Source organism: Leptopilina boulardi, unplaced genomic scaffold (assembly GCF_019393585.1).
Source record: "Leptopilina boulardi isolate dan_hultmark-lab unplaced genomic scaffold, ZJU_Lbou_2.1 LbouV2_331, whole genome shotgun sequence".
Taxonomy (NCBI): Eukaryota; Metazoa; Arthropoda; class Insecta; order Hymenoptera; family Figitidae; genus Leptopilina; species Leptopilina boulardi.
This window is the reverse complement of record NW_026137898.1, coordinates 310,037-329,522: the sequence shown is the minus strand read 5'-3', so window position 1 is coordinate 329,522 and position 19,486 is coordinate 310,037. Positions and strand designations below refer to the sequence as shown.

General features: G+C 30.8%; 1 protein-coding gene across 6 annotated transcripts in view; it reads left to right on the top strand.

Annotated features, from left to right (window-relative positions):
- The window catches only part of LOC127285353 (trichohyalin-like), a 157,722-nt gene that overhangs the window by 56,939 nt on the left and 81,297 nt on the right, over window positions 1-19,486 (top strand). For all 6 annotated transcript variants that reach the window (XR_007843595.1, XM_051311325.1, XM_051311329.1 and 3 more), the window contains 2 exons: window positions 1,035-1,291; window positions 17,036-17,351. Coding sequence is in view for 5 of the 6 variants with exons in the window: in XM_051311325.1 (XP_051167282.1) it covers window positions 1,035-1,291; window positions 17,036-17,351 (573 nt within the window). In the remaining variant the exon portion in view is untranslated. The remainder of the gene's footprint in view (window positions 1-1,034; window positions 1,292-17,035; window positions 17,352-19,486) is intronic.

The window sequence follows — 19,486 nt, the reverse complement described above, 5'->3', positions numbered from 1 at the left end:
CTTCCTCATGAGGAAGATTTTCAATTTTTCAAATGAAGGTTATATGAACTCATTTTCATCTAGAATTAATATATTTGAAGTTGTGAGCAAATGTCCAGATGTATGTGTGTGTGTATGTCACAAAATATTGTGTACAAATTATCTCAGAAACGTTTTGACGGATTGTCCTGAAATTTTGTATGCTTAATGCAGTCATTAATACCTGAAATATGACTCGAGGATTTTCAAGTATATTCACAAAAATTTTTGTTTTTTTACAATTTTTTGAAAATTTGAAATTTTTTTTTTCAAAAAATTTTTTTCATTGTAAATTTAATTTTGTTTCATAAAAAAACTTGTTTCTTGAATTAAAACGAATCGATTAACCTATATAATGTTCATATTTTAGTGAAATCTAAAGATTAAATCATTTTTTTGATTTTTTGAAAAAAATAGTTTTTTATATTTTTTAAAATAACTTTTTCTTATATAGAAATTTTAATTAATTCTTGTTAAAATTGTATTCCTGGTATGAAAACGAATCGATTGATGTATATAAACTTCACATTTTATGAATATTTATAAAATTGATCGCTATTTTAATCGTAATATTTCTTTTAATCTTGAATATAAGTGTTCATGATGAGGAAATTATATGGTCATGAAATGAACACCTTGTTTTTAGTTTCTGTACTACACTGTAAAAAAATAGTACTAAAACAGTACCGATTTTAGGTATAAAAATAGAACCAAATGACAATTTAGTACTTACCTAAAGTAAGTATTTAATTCATACCTTTCGTTTTACCGTGAATCTCTTGAATAATATATTTAGTTTAAATGTATAATGATGCAGTATCAATTGTAATTTATTTCAGCTTGTAATTAAGTTAACTTTAAATTTTTTAAGGTTAGAATAACCGGGATATTACTGAAATTTGATTTAATAAATAAAGTAAATAAACAGAACTAACAATAAATCATAATTTTTTACCCTACGGGTGCCTTATTTAATTTATCAGTTAGCACAGATATTTAATTTAATAAATTTTTAGTTGGATGATTTACCACCTCTTCAACCACTGGAAGAGATTTTAACAAAGTTAACGGCAGAGCCTGTAATTGAAGACCCCCCCGAGGAAGAAATTGTTGAGGAAAGTTTTGAAGAAAGAATAGAAATTATTGAAGAAGTGCCAGACAAACCAAAAGACGAAAATAGTGAAGAGATTCCGAATCAGAATTTAACTGATGAAGAAATAGCTCAGCTTATTATAGTTGAGGAAGAGCTACTTCCTGAAAAAGGAGTTCTTGGGTGAGTAACTCTTTTTATTTTAAATTATACGATTATTTCTTTAAATTATCGTCGAAAACGCTATTTCTGATGAAAGTCGATTTCTGATAATATTGATCTTAGATAAATTTCATTAATAATTTTGAATAATATTCGTCCCAGGAAAAAGGAAAATATATTGCATTCTTGAATAAATTTATAACATAGTAGAAATTTTGTATGTTAAGAAAAATATGAGAGATTCTTTTTCAATCGCCCCAGCCCAAAAAGTCAATGTTCTGGGATTGGCTTCATACTTTGGTAAATTGTTGTCCTATATGATAGTAATAAATCCCTAAAATATAAACTAATTAAAAAAATATTTGTAGAAAGTAGAGGGGGTTGAAGTTTTGACGTTAAGGGTAACATTGTCATTTTCAAATCCGTTTAACTATGACAAAAGTTAATGGATTTGAATTTATCTATAATGAATTTTATTGCATTTTTAACGTACTTTTCAAAAATGTATACGAAATTTAAAAAAAAAAATTTTTAACCCCTTTTTTTTCAAAATCAACCCTTATTTTTCGATTTTCACCCCTTCGGGTATTTTTTTTTTTTTTTTTATTTTCATTGGAAAGCTGAGGTTTTTTCCCATGAGCTATGTAAATATGAAAATGGGACAACAATAATTTTGTGAGAAACATAATATTAAATTAGGCGGTGCCGATAAGGGGTGTACCTGGAGATCATCTTTGAGGATTTAGATAGGCACCGCCTAATTTAATATTATGTTTCTCACAAAATTATTGTTGTCCCATTTTCATATTTACATAGCTCATGGGAAAAAACCTCAGCTTTCCAATGAAAATAAAAAAAAAAAAAAAAATACCCGAAGGGGTGAAAATCGAAAAATAAGGGTTGATTTTGAAAAAAAAGGGGTTAAAAATTTTTTTTTTTAAATTTCGTATACATTTTTGAAAAGTACGTGAAAAATGCAATAAAATTCATTATAGATAAATTAAAATCCATTAACTTTTGTCATAGTTAAACGGATTTGAAAATGACAATGTTACACTTAACGTCAAAACTTCAACCCCCTCTACTTTCTACAAATATTTTTTTAATTAGTTTATATTTTAGGGATTTATTACTATCATATAGGACAACAATTTACCAAAGTATGAAGCCAATCCCAGAACATTGACTTTTTGGGCTGGGGCGATTGAAAAAGAATCTCTCATATACATGACGTTCTCTATCTTAGATTAAATTAATTGTGATTTAAATTACTTTGATACTAAGATGCTACCGTATCACAGGTGGCTAAATAGAAAAACTAGGTGGACAAAACTAATCTCTCAGTTTCTGTTTTCTGAAACTTGCTATCTAAGGGTTTTTAAAGTCGCTGATTACGAATCTGAAGTCGGTTATTAAAAATTTTAAATGGCAGATCCAATATGGCGGTCGAATTTTAAAATAATTTATGTATTTCAATGAAACTTATTATCTAAAGACATGCAGTGAAATAGATCTAAAATATAAATAAATTAAATTAATTTTATATGTTAACATACTTTTTATTTAGAAATACTGTAGGTACTTCTATTAATATTCTAATAATAGATTCTTAATTTTCATTTTCTTCCATTACTATTTTAAACAATTATATTATCAATATTTAGAAAACATCCCTCAATTATAATTAATAAATCAAACATTTCTAGTGAAGTATTAAATCGTCAAATATTGCACATATGTTGAAAGTAAATATTGTTGTATACTTCTGTAAACGTACAAATCAGATAGTGTATCACTACTAATAAATTGCAATTACGTTGATATCGCATCCGTTCTCGTGTTCATCAGGTCTAGCTCAGCTTCAGAGTTTCTGCAATCGCCACCTCTATTATCGTCATTATCATTGTAGGCCAGTCAATAAAGACAAAAAGTGCCATTAAATGTAATTAGGCTGTTCTAAACGGATTTCAGTAATGTGAGGGATAGTATGAAGGCCCCATATTTTGCTCTCAATTTCTGGTTGCAGAAAATGTTATAAATAAACATCAAAGTTGACGGAAGGTGGTTTTTTGGTGCTCGTTGCTTTCCTCTACATTTTAGTGGAAAAGATTATTATTAAAAAAGAAAGGTATAAAAAAATACCTACAAAATGGCGGGTCGAAAGTTAAAATCCGATTATTTGTTTAAAAGTTATTGAATTTAAACAATTAAAAAATAATCCGATTTTAACTTTCGACCCACCATTTTGTAGGTATTTTTTATATCTTTCTTTCTTAATAACAACTTTTTCCACTAAAATGTAGAGGAAAGTAACGAGCACCAAAAAACCACCTTTCGCCAACTTTGATGTTTATTTATAACATTTTCTGCAACCAGAAATCGAGAGCAAACTATGGGGCTTTCATACTATCCCCCACACTAACAAAATCCGTTTAGAACAGCCTGACTACATTTAATGGCACTTTTTGTCTTTATTGACTGGCCTATGTAATTTTAACTGAGCTTTTAGGGTACAGTCCCATGTGAGCAGTACTCATCCCTGCTGCTACGATTCTTTAAGATCTGAACATAGTTCAGGTTGTGCATTTGACTTTTGCAAAAAAAATTACTAAATTAGAAAGTTGACGTGAGATTTTGATTGACACCCCCCTCCACTTATTGTTAGATGAGATTTTGACAGACCTTTCCCGCCTAACTTTTGCTCACGTAATTAATGGACGGCCCCTAAGTCGACTTAAGCCGTATTTTAAGAAATTGTTTCTATCGTATTATTTATCATATAAAGTATAATAATCAATTAAAATTGTTGATTTAATAATCATTTTAAAGTTTTAATTCGAATTATAAACTATACGCGTATCAAATTTGTCGGATTTCAAATGTTAAAGATTTATTATCTTATTCAATTTTAAGAGTTACTACCCACACAGCACCCAAAATTCCTTGAAACTTGATAGATCCTCACATGTCGAGGTTAGGAAACTTCAGTGGCAAGGTTCATACAAGTTTGTGTCGATGTTTAAATATCCACATGAAAAGAATATTCACACGAAACTTTGAGGAAATATTATACTATAAATATTCACGTGCAATGTTCAGTCAATGTTGTGTCAATATTGACATTACATTTTCGCCTAGTTATAAAAATTTCGTTTACTAATATAATAAGTATAGGTTAATATTGACACAACATTGGCTGAACATTGCACGTAAATATTTAAAGTGTAATATGCCCTCAAAGTTTCGTGTAAATATTCTTTTCATGTGGACATTTAAACATCGACACAAACTTGTATGAACCTTGCCACTGAAGTTTCCTAACCTCGCCGTGTGAGGTTCTGTCAAGTTTCAGGGAATTTTGGGTGCTGTGTGAGTACGTTCTTTAGCAGTCAATTTAATTAAACGTTGTCCGTATCTCACCGCGTGGAGGTAAACGTACATGAGAGTCTTTTTTCATTTTTTAAAAAAATTTGTAAGTGGGTACACCTCTTTGACCCGACTAAAAAATACGCTTTTTCAACCATTTTTATTGAAGAATAGAAATTTTTTAAGAAAATTAAAATACAGTAGGGGATTACAGGACAAAAAATCCAATCCAAAAAGTCCTGACCGAAATGTCCAAGAAAAAAAGTCCAAAACACTAAAGTCCAAAGAAGAAAAATCCAAAAGTGAATAGTCAAAGGAAGAAATGTCCAAAATAGGTTTTGAAATTATTTATTTATGTCTGTAGATCGGTTAAAAAATTATGGAGACTTGGATGGCTTCTTCCAACTAATATTTGGAACCGGTTGTGCCAACCCTCCGATGCGTTGTTAGTACGCGCTGTACCCTGAAGCACAAAGTTGTAATGATTCCAAAGATTTGGTTCATAAAGCACTTTCACCGCTTTTCTTCTTCCTATAGTTCGTACACCACGTACGTAATTAATTTCGAAATAATTTGCAATCGGGAGGAAATCTTCTCGAGCATTATTATAGAAACTGTCAAATACGTCCGGAATGTCTGCAGGAGGTACAAAAGCCAATGAACACATGCTGTGAGCAGCTTCTCTAATCCTAGAATCGTTTGCATGGCCATATTGTTGCTGAAGACCCTCTGTTAGTATTTTTCGATAAACATTTTGGATAAACTCAAGGGTTGATTATGGCTCAAGGCTTGGTTCTGGCTCAAATCTTGTTTATGGATCAAGATTTAATCGTAGCTCAAGACTTGGTCCTGAATCAAGGCTTGATCATGGCTGTAGGCTTGTTCATGGCTCAAGACTTGGTCCTAAATCAAGGCTTGGTTCTGGTTCAAATCTTGTTTATGGATTAAGACTTGATCCATAAACAAGCTTTGAACCATGATCAAGTCTTGATCCATGAACAATCCTTGAGCCATGACCAATCTTTAATCCATGATCAAGTCTTGATCCATGACCATTCCTTGATTCATGAACAAGCTTTGATTCTGAACCAAGTCTTGAGCCACGATCAAGTCTTGATCCATAAACAAGATTTGATCCAAAACCAAGTCTTGAGCCAAGACCAAGCCTTAAACCATGAACAAGACTTTGCAGCCATGATTCACCCTTTTTTAGGGTTTCGTGGCCCATGGCCGAAAGCCTTATAGTTTCACTTTGGCGTCCGTCTGTCCGTAGTATATTTTGGGGCACCACAGCTCCCAAAATCAAATTTTAGGGCACAGATCCCAAATTAAAATTTTGGGGCACCACAGATCCCAAATTAAACTTTTGGGGCACCACAGATCCCAAATTCAAATTTTGGGGCACCACAGATCCCAAATTCGAATTTTGGGCAAACATAGCTTCCAAATTCGAATTTTGGGGCACCACAGATCCCAAATTCGAATTTTGGGGCACCATAGCTCCCAAATTCAAATTTTGGGGCCCCACAGATCCCAAATCTCCATTTACTGAATGGACATTACATGAATGGACATTACATGTCCCATTAGTTAACATGCCTCTACAATTGACATGTCCCAGTAGTTGACCTGTCTCAGTAATTGACATGTCCCAATAGTTGACATGTCCATATAGTTGACATGTCCCTATAGTTGACATGTCTCTATAGTTGACATGTCCAAGGGTTGACATGTCTTAATAGTGGACATTATCGAATGGACATTTTACCTAATGTTTTAGGTAAATTTATCAAATAAATTTTATTATTTATTTTTAAATTATTTATTTTTGATTTTTTTTTAATTAAAATTTAAAGCGCCACGAAATCCTAGATGTAGGCGCAATTGCGCCTAGTTCTTTTCCTATTTTTTCAATTAATGCGTATATTTAATTAATTTTTTAACACCGAAGAAAAAAAATTTTGCATTATTAATTTCTTATATTAAATTTCATTAATTAAAATTATATTTTCATACATTATATTAAAAATAAAATAATAATTAATAATTATAACAATTAATATCACAATATTCTAATGGAATATTCCAGGAATGTAATTGGAATATCTCGTGTTATTCATCAATTATCATTTTCATTTCAATTATGGTAGTTTTCCTTCATTTTTTTCATTTTTTTGAGGATTCTCCTAGGATGACCACAACAGGGTACTACTTTTTTTACACTAAAAGTGATCACTTCACTAAATTTTTAATAAAATCTTTCCAATTGAAGGAATCAATTTAGTTTTTTTTATACAGTTACCTAAGGCATACAAGTCTAAGATATGCATTTGATTAAGAGTTATGAGCCATAAACAGAAGGGTGCATACAACTGGAACTATTCTCTTACAGTAGTTTTAATATAAAACCTTATTCTACTTTATTATAAAATTTTAGAAAAGGGTCAAACCATTATATTTCGAATAAAGTCGTTGCGGCCGAATTTTAGAAAAAAATTATTCTTTTTTTAGAGTACGTTTTTCCCAAAACATGAAACAAACACTAGATTCTGGACCAAAACGAAACTTTCGGTGCGTGTAAATTTCGGTGTGATTTAAAAGTTGTGAAAGTGACAAATTATTTGATTTTTCTTTAACGGAGATATTAATTTGCAAAGTTCAGAAAAATTCGGAGATCGCGTACTTTTAACATAATATTTATTGTATATTTAAAGTAAAATTAATTATAATGCTATGAAAATCTGAAACTTCATGAAGAATACTCTATATCAGGTGAATTTTTATTTAATTTTATTTTTATGCTTTCTTGTAATTAATTGATAAAAATCCCCAAATTTGGTTATTTAACGAACCAACTTTAAAAACATATTTTACCTATTATTTTAATTTATTTAGTAGTTTAATCATTAAAATATAAATAATCAACAAATTTTAAACAAGAATCAATAATATTTTTTACACTTTTAATAATTTTTCTATGTTTTTTATACATTTTCTAATAGCTAAAAAAGTGACACTTTTGCGTATCTTTTCCACTTTAAATTCATATTTTAAAAGAAAATAAATTTTTTTTACCATAATTCTTTTTATTTCATTCCCTAGATATTATACAGAATCATTTCTAAAAAAATATTTTTTTCATATTCTTCAATAAGTTATTTTTAACATGTAAACAAAAATTTGTGAATATGGTCAGTTCGGGTAAATGGGAACAGGGGGTAAATGGAGACAAGAGGTTTTGGAGCTTAATTTACAGTTTTAAAATTAAATTAAATTCAATTATTTTTGTAGACCAATTATATACATAAGTGTTTATTTCATGTTTTGAAATTTGTGGCCTTAGGTCTTTATTAAGAGAATTACGTTATTTTCAATATGTCAAAAATTTTGTTAAATTATTTATTTTCAAAATTTTTTGTCTATGCATTTCACCATGAACATGGATCTTCAGGACTAGAATTACAAAAACAATTTTTTATGTCATTATAATCAAACACAAAGTCTCATCTATAATTTTAGTACGTACCGCATACAATTTTGAATAAGTCATATTTAGAATAAGAACGAAGTTTTTAGAATAAAAATCTGTAAAAACAATTATGTTATTATTTTTTAGGTTAAAATAGTAATTGCAATTTTAATATCTAAAGATCAGACTTACCATAGTAATATTTTTAATATGTTGATATTGACATAAAAATGACATAAAAAATTGTTTTTGTAATTCTTGTCCTGAAGATCCATGTTCATGGTGAAATGCATAGACAAAAAATTTTGAAAATAAATAATTTAACAAAATTTTTGACATATTGAAAATAACGTAATTCTCTTAATAAAGACCTAAGGCCACAAATTTCAAAACATGAAATAAACACTTATGTTTTAAAATTAAGTTCAACGTCAATATTTTAACCTCAGATCACCTGCAAGAGGCTCTGGGTATTGCCAAGCTTTTATCTTAACAATTAGCAGCAAGATAAAAAAAGTTATCGCTCAATGCATAAAAACTTCAAAATCAAAGTCAAACAGTTTCAGTATTTTGTCTCGCATTTATTATATTTGTTTCATATTCCTCATGACTCCCATAAAAGAAATTCACTTGATTTTTGTTAAATTGGTTAATAATGACAAGCTGTCCCCATTTACCCCAAAAATTTGAAAACGCAGGGTAAATGGGGACAGCTTGTCATTATTAACCAAATTAACAAAAATCAAAAATTCAAGTGAATTTATGTTATGGGAGTCATAAGGAATAAGAAAAAAATTTGGTATGATTTTTAAGTCTGTTTTTTCAAATGCGAGACAAATAACTGAAATAAAAAAACTTCAAAAAAATTAATTGGTTCAACTATTATATATCTACCACAAATTTTTTTCAAGTTTTTCCATCCCTTAATACAGTAATATACTTTAGGAAACTTTTTTCTTAAAACTTTTTTAGAAACTATGCTGTCCCCATTTACCCCAAATTTTATGAAATTTTCTAAATTTTGGGGTAAATGGGGACAGTCAGTTTCATGCATTTAAAGCTTATATAAATTTTTTTCTGCTGCATAAAATTAATCCTAAAAACGTAAATATAACAACTTAAAAAAATATAAACCTGCAAATATTACCTTTTAAAGAAAATAAATTACGTGATTTGTGAAAGATAGCGATTTTATCCACATTTACCCCAACTGACCCTAAGTGTAATGTTTTTTTTTAAAATACATCCTAAAAAAGCCTTCTTTTTCCCCGTTTTGAACTGGAATGTCCCCTTAAGAGATAAAAGTGTTTAAGATTTTTATTTTTTTTCAGGTTAAAACTGTGTATTTTCATCTAATCGGAACGTGGTTCGTGAGAAAAACTCAACTTAAGTTAGAAGAACCACGTTCCGATTAGAAGAAAATACACAGTTTTAACCTAAAAAAAGTGAAAATTTTAAACACTTTTATCTCTTATAATCTCTTAAACTTTCGGTGCGTGTAAATTTCGGTGTGATTTAAAAGTTGTGAAAGTGCCAAATTATTTGATTTTTCTTTAACGGAGATATTAATTTGCAAAGTTCGGAAAAATTCGGAGATCGCGTACTTTTAACTTAATATTTACAGCGCCGGCCCTAGCACTTTATTAGGGTAGAGCGAAGTTGCATTTTGGCGCCCTTTTTATACATTTCAAAAATATACACAAACACATATATATGGGACGTTTCACGTTAAGCGGGCCACCCCGATGGCCAAAATTGAGAGCTTCCAAAAAAATCGCTTATACCCAAAAATTATTCATATATATAAGTACTTTCAAAAAATATGTGGCCTTTTGAAAAATCCAATATGGCGGCCCTAATATAACCTACAAATGTGTCTAAAATTAAAAAAAGAGGCCTAAAAGTGCTAATAAAAAGGGATTAAATGAGGAAATCACCTATGTATTGGCGGTAAAATTAGCACTAGGATACATACTTTGTATTCCGCAAGCAATACCGGTAATTTGATATTAATTTTCAGAAAATAAATATGGCGGATCCAATATGGTGGAAAAAAAATTTTAAAATGCATCGGATTTGCTTGAAAGTTGTTACTCGGGGGTTTCTGAGGTCGCTGCTGCCGAATCTGATGTTAATTTTCAGAAATTCAAAATGGCGGATCCAATATGGCGGACAAAATTTTTTTAATTCATCAGATTTCGTTGAAAGTTGTTACTCGGGGGTTTTTGGGGTCGCTGCTGCCGAATCTGATGTTAATTTTCAGAAATTCAAAATGGCGGATCCAATATGGCGGACAAAATTTTTTTAATTCATCAGATTTCGTTGAAAGTTGTTACTCGGGGGTTTTTGGGGTCGCTGATACCGAATCTTTTGTTAATTTTCAGAAATTCAAAATGGCGGATCCAATATGGCGGACAAAAATTTTTTTAATTCATCAGATTTCGTTGAAAGTTGTTACTCGGGGGTTTTTGGGGTCGCTGATACCGAATCTATTGTTAATTTTCAGAAATTCAAAATGGCGGATTCAATATGGCGGACAAAAATTTTTTTAATTCATCAGATTTCATTGAAAGTTGTTACTAGGGGGTTTATGGGGTCGTTGATAAAGTATCTAATATTGGTTTTTGGTTTTTAGAAAGTTTTATATGGTGCGTTAAAAAAATATTTTTTCTTAGTTTGCCCCGTGTAGAAAATAAAGATACTTTCTCCATGAGGAAGCAAAAATTAAAAAACATCAATTACTTCATCCTCAATTGGTTTAATAATTATCTAATTAAGTTATTATTGATATGTATTAATATTTTACGGCGAGCCTTGAAAAATTAATTTATGTAAAAAATAAAGAATTTCCGTGAATTTATTTTGCCTAATATTTGGTTTAATGAATATTATTAGACTCTTTTTTAGCCTAAGTTAATTTCAATATTTGTTTACATGTTTTAAATTTTCATACTCATTATATGAAAAGATCTTGAAAATTATTTAAATAAAGTATTAAAAAGTAAAGGAAACAAATAAAGAAATTTTTATCCACAACAATTATTGTCTGCTATATAGGATCTTCCATTTTGAATTTCTGAAAATCCACATCAGATTCGGTATCAGCGACCCCATAAACCCCCTAGTAACAAGTTTCAACGAAATCTGATGAATTAAAAAAATTTTGTCCGCCATATTGGATCCGCCATTTTGAATTTCTGAAAATTAACAAAAGATTCGGTATCAGCGACCCCAAAAACCCCCGAGTAACAACTTTCAACGAAATCTGATGAATTAAAAAAATTTTGTCCGCCATATTGGATCCGCCATTTTGAATTTCTGAAAATTAACATCAGATTCGGCAGCAGCGACCTCAGAAACCCCCGAGTAACAACTTTCAAGCAAATCCGATGCATTTTAAAATTTTTTTTCCACCATATTGGATCCGCCATATTTATTTTCTGAAAATTAATATCAAATTACCGGTATTGCTTGCGGAATACAAAGTATGTATCCTAGTGCTAATTTTACCGCCAATACATAGGTGATTTCCTCATTTAATCCCTTTTTATTAGCACTTTTAGGCCTCTTTTTTTAATTTTAGACACATTTGTAGGTTATATTAGGGCCGCCATATTGGATTTTTCAAAAGGCCACATATTTTTTGAAAGTACTTATATATATGAATAATTTTTGGGTATAAGCGATTTTTTTGGAAGCTCTCAATTTTGGCCATCGGGGTGGCCCGCTTAACGTGAAACGTCCCATATATATTTGTATTTATTTGCCTATGTATTATTTGACTAAAAAAGGGTGTTGACAAGAATTTTTTTCAAAATATTTTAAACAGAAAAAACGAAATTTTAAAACAAAAGCATACGCTTTTCATTTTTTAGGTATTAAACGTTAAGAAAACATCATTAAGAAAATTTAAAAAATTTACATTTTATTAAATTTTACTAATAATGGGCAGATTATTAATGAGTCAACCAGCCAGCATAATAAAATCTTGTATACAATAACATTATTAAAAGATATCAATGTTCGCAATATTCGACGATAAAAGCACATAAATTGTAAATAAAATATAAAGTTCACCTTTCTTGCTTTAACATTTGCAAATTTGACAATTAAATCATCTTTAGGTAAGGATTGAGCAATATCATTTTCAATTGATAAAATTTCCAAATTCAAAAGTTTCTCCTGAGCTAATGTTGATCTTAGGTATGTTTTTATTAATTTTAGTTTAATGAAACTGCGTTCACCTTTGGCAACAGTTACTGGAATAGTCAGTAGTATTCTGAGGGCAACCCAAGTGTTAGGAAATAAATCGCACCAGTTATTGTTCTTTTTGACAGACAGAACATCCTTGGGTTGGCCTTGGTCTTCATCTAAGAAATTCTTAAGAGTAAATATTTCTTGAGCAAGGTCCGTCCCACAAATGTCACTGCTGAAATCGTGTGTCAAAATATTTTCTAAATTTAAACAAGATTGCTTCAATTCGGGCTTATCAATTGGTCGTTTTAAATCATACAAAAAACTCTAAATTGAATTAAAATTCGATATTTGTTCGAAACGCATTTCGAAAGAATTTACAATTGTATCTATCAAAGTATAGAATACGGTGATCGTAAAATATTCTTCTGGGTTGGTTGGAGTTTCATCTTGAGATTTATAGTCGAACATTCTTCTTCTTTGTCGGGTTCGAGTTTGTTGAAACACTGGAGAAATGTCTGCTTTTTGTAATAAACTTGTCGCTAATAACAAGTCGGCCGATTCTGATTGCAAGGATTTACTAACAATATTTATTTGGTAGAGTAAATCGTACCAAATCACAAGAACGAGCAAAAATTCGTATTGATTCATATGTTCGGCGAGAGACCTGGCTTCTGAAGCTGCAACTGGATCAGTAATTTCCTCGTGTTGTTCTAGTAGTGCATCTCTGATTTCAATATATTGATACTTGACAGCTTGAAACTCTACTTTCCCAACGTGTCTCACAGACTTTTTTTAATGTCAGTATTTCTGTATATTTTGAAATTGTTTCCCACCTTTTTGTAAAAGATGAGGAAAAGACAAATAGACGTTGGATAACTCCGAACAATGAGACTGATTTAACTGAAGTTTTAGCAGCGTCAGAAGCAACTAAATTAAGACTGTGACAACCGCAAACGTTAAAAAATGACCTGGGATATTCTTTGATGATGTGGCTTTGGACACCCTTTTGTTTTCCTACCATATTTGCACCATTATCGTAGCCTTGACCTCTGCAATCATTCATATCTAGCCCATATTTCTTTAGCACCTCATCCAGAAATAAATCCGTGAGACCTTGGCCACTGGAATCCGATACTGGTGTGTATTTAATGAAACATTCACGCACGCATTTGTCATCAATATCAAAAAATCTCAATGTAACACTTAGCTGCTCAATATGACTGATGTCAGGTGTATAGTCTAAAATGATTGAAAAATATTTAGATTTTTTTAATTTCTTGATAATAGTATCCCTTACTTCGTTTCCGAGCAAATCAATGAGTTCGTTTTGAATGTTCTTGCTAAAATAATAGTTTTTTGTCTCATTATAGGCGACGCTGCGTAAATGTTCTATCATGACGGGGTCGAATTTACCTAACAATTGAATTAAACCCAAAAAATTTCCATTGTGTGGAGTGTTTATAATGTCGAAACTTCCTCTAAAAGCCAAATTGTTTTGAGCCAAGAACAATGTAATTGACAACATTCTTTCAAGTATTGCCTTCCACTTTTGTTTTTCGTCATCTATTTGTTTCATTAAATGTTGATCCACTCCAGTTTGTCTTCCTAATGCTTTTGTGGCTTGCAACCAGTTATATGTTGCTGACTGGTGATCCTTCGAAATTTCATGTTCTTGTAAAGCCAACGAAATATGAGCCCAATCATCATAACCGTTATTTGCTAGATTCGATAATGAATTTTGGCAAAATAAATTGCAATATAAGCAAAATACCTTTGCAGAACATTTTGAATAAACAAGCCACGTCCTACTATACATTTCTCCATTTAGAATTATTTTTTGGAAATGTTTATTTGAAAAATGGCGACCTTTTTCATCACGCGGGTAGTCAGCATCATTGAAAATCTGAAACTTCATGAAAAATACTCTATATTAGGTGAATTTTTATTTAATTTTATTTTTATTCTTTCTTGTAATTAATTGATAAAAATCCCCAAATTTGGTTATTTAACGAACCAACTTTAAAAACATATTTTACCTATTATTTTAATTTATTTAGTAATTTAATCATTAAAATATAAATAATCATCCAATTTTAAACAAGAATCAATAATATTTTTTATACTTTTGATAATTTTTCTATGTTTTTTTATACATTTTCTAATAGGTAAAAAAGTGACATTTTTGCGTATCTTTTCCACTTTAAATTCTTATTGTGGTATCAAACAACAAAGTTTTATTTGAATTCGTTACCTTACTCCGAATTGTGAGAAAAAAAACTTCTGAACTGAACTTATGACCAAGAATAACCGGGAATTTCGTTGAACGAAATTAATAAACACCCTGATAAACGAAAATGTCAAAAAATACAAAATTTTTGTCTGGAAGTCAGGGAAACTGACACCGGATTAGTGTTACCTGTCAGTATCATCCGCGTGCATCTGTTTGCTGTGAACGTTTGAAATTTAGGCATTTATTTAAACTCATTTATCTGGCAAAGTAGTTAGAAGTATCTGCTGCAATTTTTCATACACTTTGTTTACGTATTTAGTAATAGAAAAATGTAAAGGGATTTTTGGTTTATTTCAATGTTCGTGTTCTGTACACTTTTTTATTTTCATACAATTAGTTTCTATGCATGCTTGCCGAAATTTATGATTTAAACTGTTGAAAATTAAAAATCGTCTAATATCAACATAACACATCAAAGTTTACAACTTTTACTGTTAACCACAACAAAAAATTGGAATTGGTTCAAAAGTTTGCTTACTAGCCACTTCTGAAGTAAAGACTTACTTTTTCGATTCAGTCCACTGTGGGTATCATGGTATCCATAAAAAAACTTAATCCGCAATATTAAATTAAGATAATTTTGAATAGAAGCTACATTTTTTTCTATAATGTTATTAATTCACGGTGAGCTTGAATCAAATTTAATTGAAAAGTTCAGTGACTGCATATATTTTTGCGGATTTTAAATCTACATATTTTCAGATTTATTTTACAAGAAAGAATTATTTTTAATAAAACATAAATAAATGCTAAAATCAAATAACAAAAGGAATAAGCAAACAACAAAATAAAATGACTAAAATTGTCCATTACAATGTAATTTAAAAATTTTAAACGTTATAATAATAATAATAATGACAATAACTGTAAAGCGTTAAGCCATTATATTATTATGTTTATACAACGCGTTTATTGTCACGGCGCAGTGTGTCCCCCGATAGCACCGAACTTTACAGAAAGTTAACAGGAAGTTAACGGCGATAAGTTTGGAAGTTAACGTTGTTAACTTCCCAGAAGTTTTATTTGTCCTCAGAGTTTAAGTTAAAACTGTTAACTTGCTTGAATTTATAAAGCTGAATTTGCCGAAAGTTTTTCTTTGTAATTTTACACAAAATTTGTACGGTAAACTTAAAAATCTATTTTCATGCGCAGATGTTTTCTATGGCAGCTAGGGCTGCGCAATATTTTTTAATTACATTTCCTTATAGACAAGCTATGGATGTACTAAAATACATACATCTTGAAAAAAAATATTTTTTTTTTAATTTTGAATTTATCAGAAAAAACTTCTTACAAAATTTATGCAAACTTACTAAAAAACTTTCGGCAAATTTAGCTTTATAAATTCCGGCAAGTTAACAATGTTAACTTAAACTCTAAGGACATTTAAAACTTCTGGGAAGTTAACGGGAAGTTAACAGTGATAACTTCCGAACTTATGGTCGTTAACTTCCTGTTAACTTCCTGCAAAATTCGGTGCTATCTGGATCATGGTTGGGCCACCCACAGATTTTACAATATTATTATACGTCCTGAAATAGAAACTTCATTTTTGTATATAATATAAAAAAAGCCAAAAATGCTATTTCCATTTCAAAAATTTAGGTATTCATAAAATTTGTTAATTGTTCTTGACTTTTTCAGACCAATTTTGCGAAACGCGAGGAATAATCAAATTTCAGTGCAGAAGGCTTATTGTATTTCAATTTTAGATTTTCTTCCTCATTTTGAACTCAATTTCAGTATTATTTGTCTTTTACGAATTAATTTTCTTCATATTACATTGATTTAGTACAGTGGCCTAACCGTAAAGTCCTGGTCCGCGACCGTAATAACAATGTTTTTTTTTATAAATGTCTATAACTTTTACACTTTTGGTCTAATCATTTTCTGATGTTCAGAAAAAACATTCAACTTTTGAAAATCTTTCCATTCATATGTGAAAACATCCGAAATTAAGTCTAGAACGAAAGTTTTGGCCACAAATCAAAACGTAGCATAGTTGTCTGAAACCCGAATCTAGTTGGACAAAACTGTTTCCTCCAAATTGCTTAAATAAAATTTTATGAAATTTGTTACTCTGGGTTTTTGGGGTCGCTAATTACGAATCTAGGGTCAGTTTTCAAAAATTTAAAATGGCGGATCCAGTATGGCGGACAAAAAGTTTGAAAGATAGATGGATTTGAATGAAAGATGATATGTAAAGGTTTTTGTAAAATTAATAAAAGTGGTTTTTTGCAAAAGCCCTCCAACTATGATTTTAATTTTTCTTGTAAAATAAATTTGAGAACATCTATATTTAAAATCCGCAAAAACATTTGCAGTTACTAATCTTTTCATTTCAATATGATTCAAGCTCACCGTGAATACTGTTTATTAAAAAATGCCGTATTTTACATTTTGGATATGTTTGAAAAATGTTCTCAGTATTAAATTATTTCAGAGTGAACTTTAAAAAACTGCGTCCCAGGGCTCCACTCTTCAAAGATTCCAAAGTCTTTGAGGAATTGCAGAAGGAGGCCACAGCAGAACCTCCTTTGATCCAGGAACTCAAACGCAGCACAACTTTCCTCCAGAAGCCAGAACGACCTATACCAAAGCCAAAGTCAGCCACTGCTGAAGAAAGCACTTTAACTCAACCTCAGGAGACGTACAAAGTCGTTATAAAGAAGCAGACCAAAAAGAGCATCACGGAGCGACTCGTGGAAAAAGGTCTCTTGGAGCCAGGATGTGTAAAGTCCTCCGATCAGGGATCAGAGGTAAAAATGTTTGTGCCAAGTTGGGTTGCTGAAGTGGACACTCAGCAGTTTGCGCCTCAATCCACAAACTTTGTTAATTTTTCCGAATCCTCAAACTTGGTGAATTTCTCTGAAATAATAGACATTAACGATTCCATTGGAACCTCGAACTCGTCAAATTCCTCTGAATCCTCAAACTTTATGAATTCCCCAGAGCCATTACCCGACTCCTTGGTACCAGAAGTATCTAAATTGAATTTAAAATTACCCAACTCGTCGGAAATAGTAAACTTAACATCAGCTTCTTCTCTGACAATGGACAAGTGCGGATTGATCTTTAGACCTAAGCGATTATATATGAGGAACCGATACTTCGAAAACTGCGTTTTGAAAAAGAAGAGCACTGGGTTGAAAAAGAAGGGAGTGGGCAGCTCGAGACTTTATCGGAAAGGTCACTACGTGACGAAAATTGTCAGTTCCTTAACCCAGTCTCGTCCAAGTGGTAAATCTAAAATCAGATCTTACAAGTTGAGTATTCGGGGCCACTACGTGCAGAGATATCTGGGTCGCAAGAGCAAATGGGCAATCGAAAGGACCAAATGTGGTATTCAGAGTCTCCTTTCATCTCGAAAGGGTTCATCCAAAAATTTCCAACGAAGAGGTCGATACATGAAGCGCATTATCGCGCAATACGTGGATTCCTCAAAAGTCGTTTTTAATTCCTTGTGTGTTTCAAGCAGTTTAGAATCTCCTTCTCCCAGGTCCAGTCTCATGTCCTCGCTTAGAAATGAAATTTTTCATAGAGGTTGTAAGAGACTCTGGTCCAAATACAGAACCGAATCCGGATGGATTGATTGGCTCAAAAATCTTAGTGGTATTTCCTTGAAGGTGACGAAGAAGGTCTCTGTTCAAGGAGAAATGGTATGCAACAAAAAGCCTTTGGATATGGATAACTTGAACGATAGTCGCAGATTGTCTTTTGTCCCGACAGTTCTTTACGACGGACTTACTAATAGAATTGGAGTCGATTTCACTAGGTTTGTTGTCTACGCTTTCGTTCCCTGTGCATCAATGGTTTTGCTTTATGCGTACAAATAGAGAGAAGACGAATAACTATAAGAAACCAATCTCGAATTTTAAAATTGTGTGAAATAACAAGTAGGACTAGTGTTGTTCAGGGTCATTATCTATTGTAGTGTATCCTGAATATAGGCAAAATTAAAGTACCCTCTTACAAAACGAAACTAAGTTCTTCAACAAATTATTATCAGTCAAAAGTAACTTCCAGCGTATATTGCATCGCATTGTAAAAGAGAGAAAGTAGGAACGATGTCACTCCCGATATCATTTTAAAAGATAATTTTCAATATTTTCAGAATTCGTATTTTTTATAACATGGAAGTAGTGTAGGATATAATTTTCTAAAATGAGCAATAATTTACTATAATTGTTTTGATTAGATTTTGGTTCATTTGTAATATATTTTGTTGCGGTTATTATAACTGGAAGAAAGAATTTTAATACACAAACTTGGTTGGGTTGATCTTCATTCAGACCCACCGTGAATAATAATCAGCAAATTCTGATTCTTAGTTTTTCTCACACTTATTATAAATCACACAGTATAAATATTGATTTTCACAACATGATATATTGACAGAATATTCTAATTATGTTCTTTTTATTAGAAAACACTTTGAATTAACAAGTTTACATTTCGAAATATTCGCAGGATATTTCTGATATGTTAAAGGATTCGATCCGGCAATTTTGATAATAAATAAATCGCTCAATTTTTCATCCCAAAATTCGAGATTATGTAAAATTTTATTTTATTGTAAAACTCATTCACCTAATTATATAACTGATTTCAAAATATTACTTTATATAATTATTAAATCATTTCATTTAGATTTAGAAATCTTGTCCGTCCTAAGGCGACAAAACTACAATCATCCTAGAATATCATTAGACTAACAAACTTTAATATTGCTTCAAGATTACAAAAATTCATAGGATATGGTTAAAAAGGTATTAATTCATCTTTCCTATATTAACTTTTTCCTTTAATTTTGTGATCGGAAATTGTCTTATAAACTTGGTGTTTTCAAATGTCGATAAAATTGAAAATCTTTTACAATATTAACTAAATATAT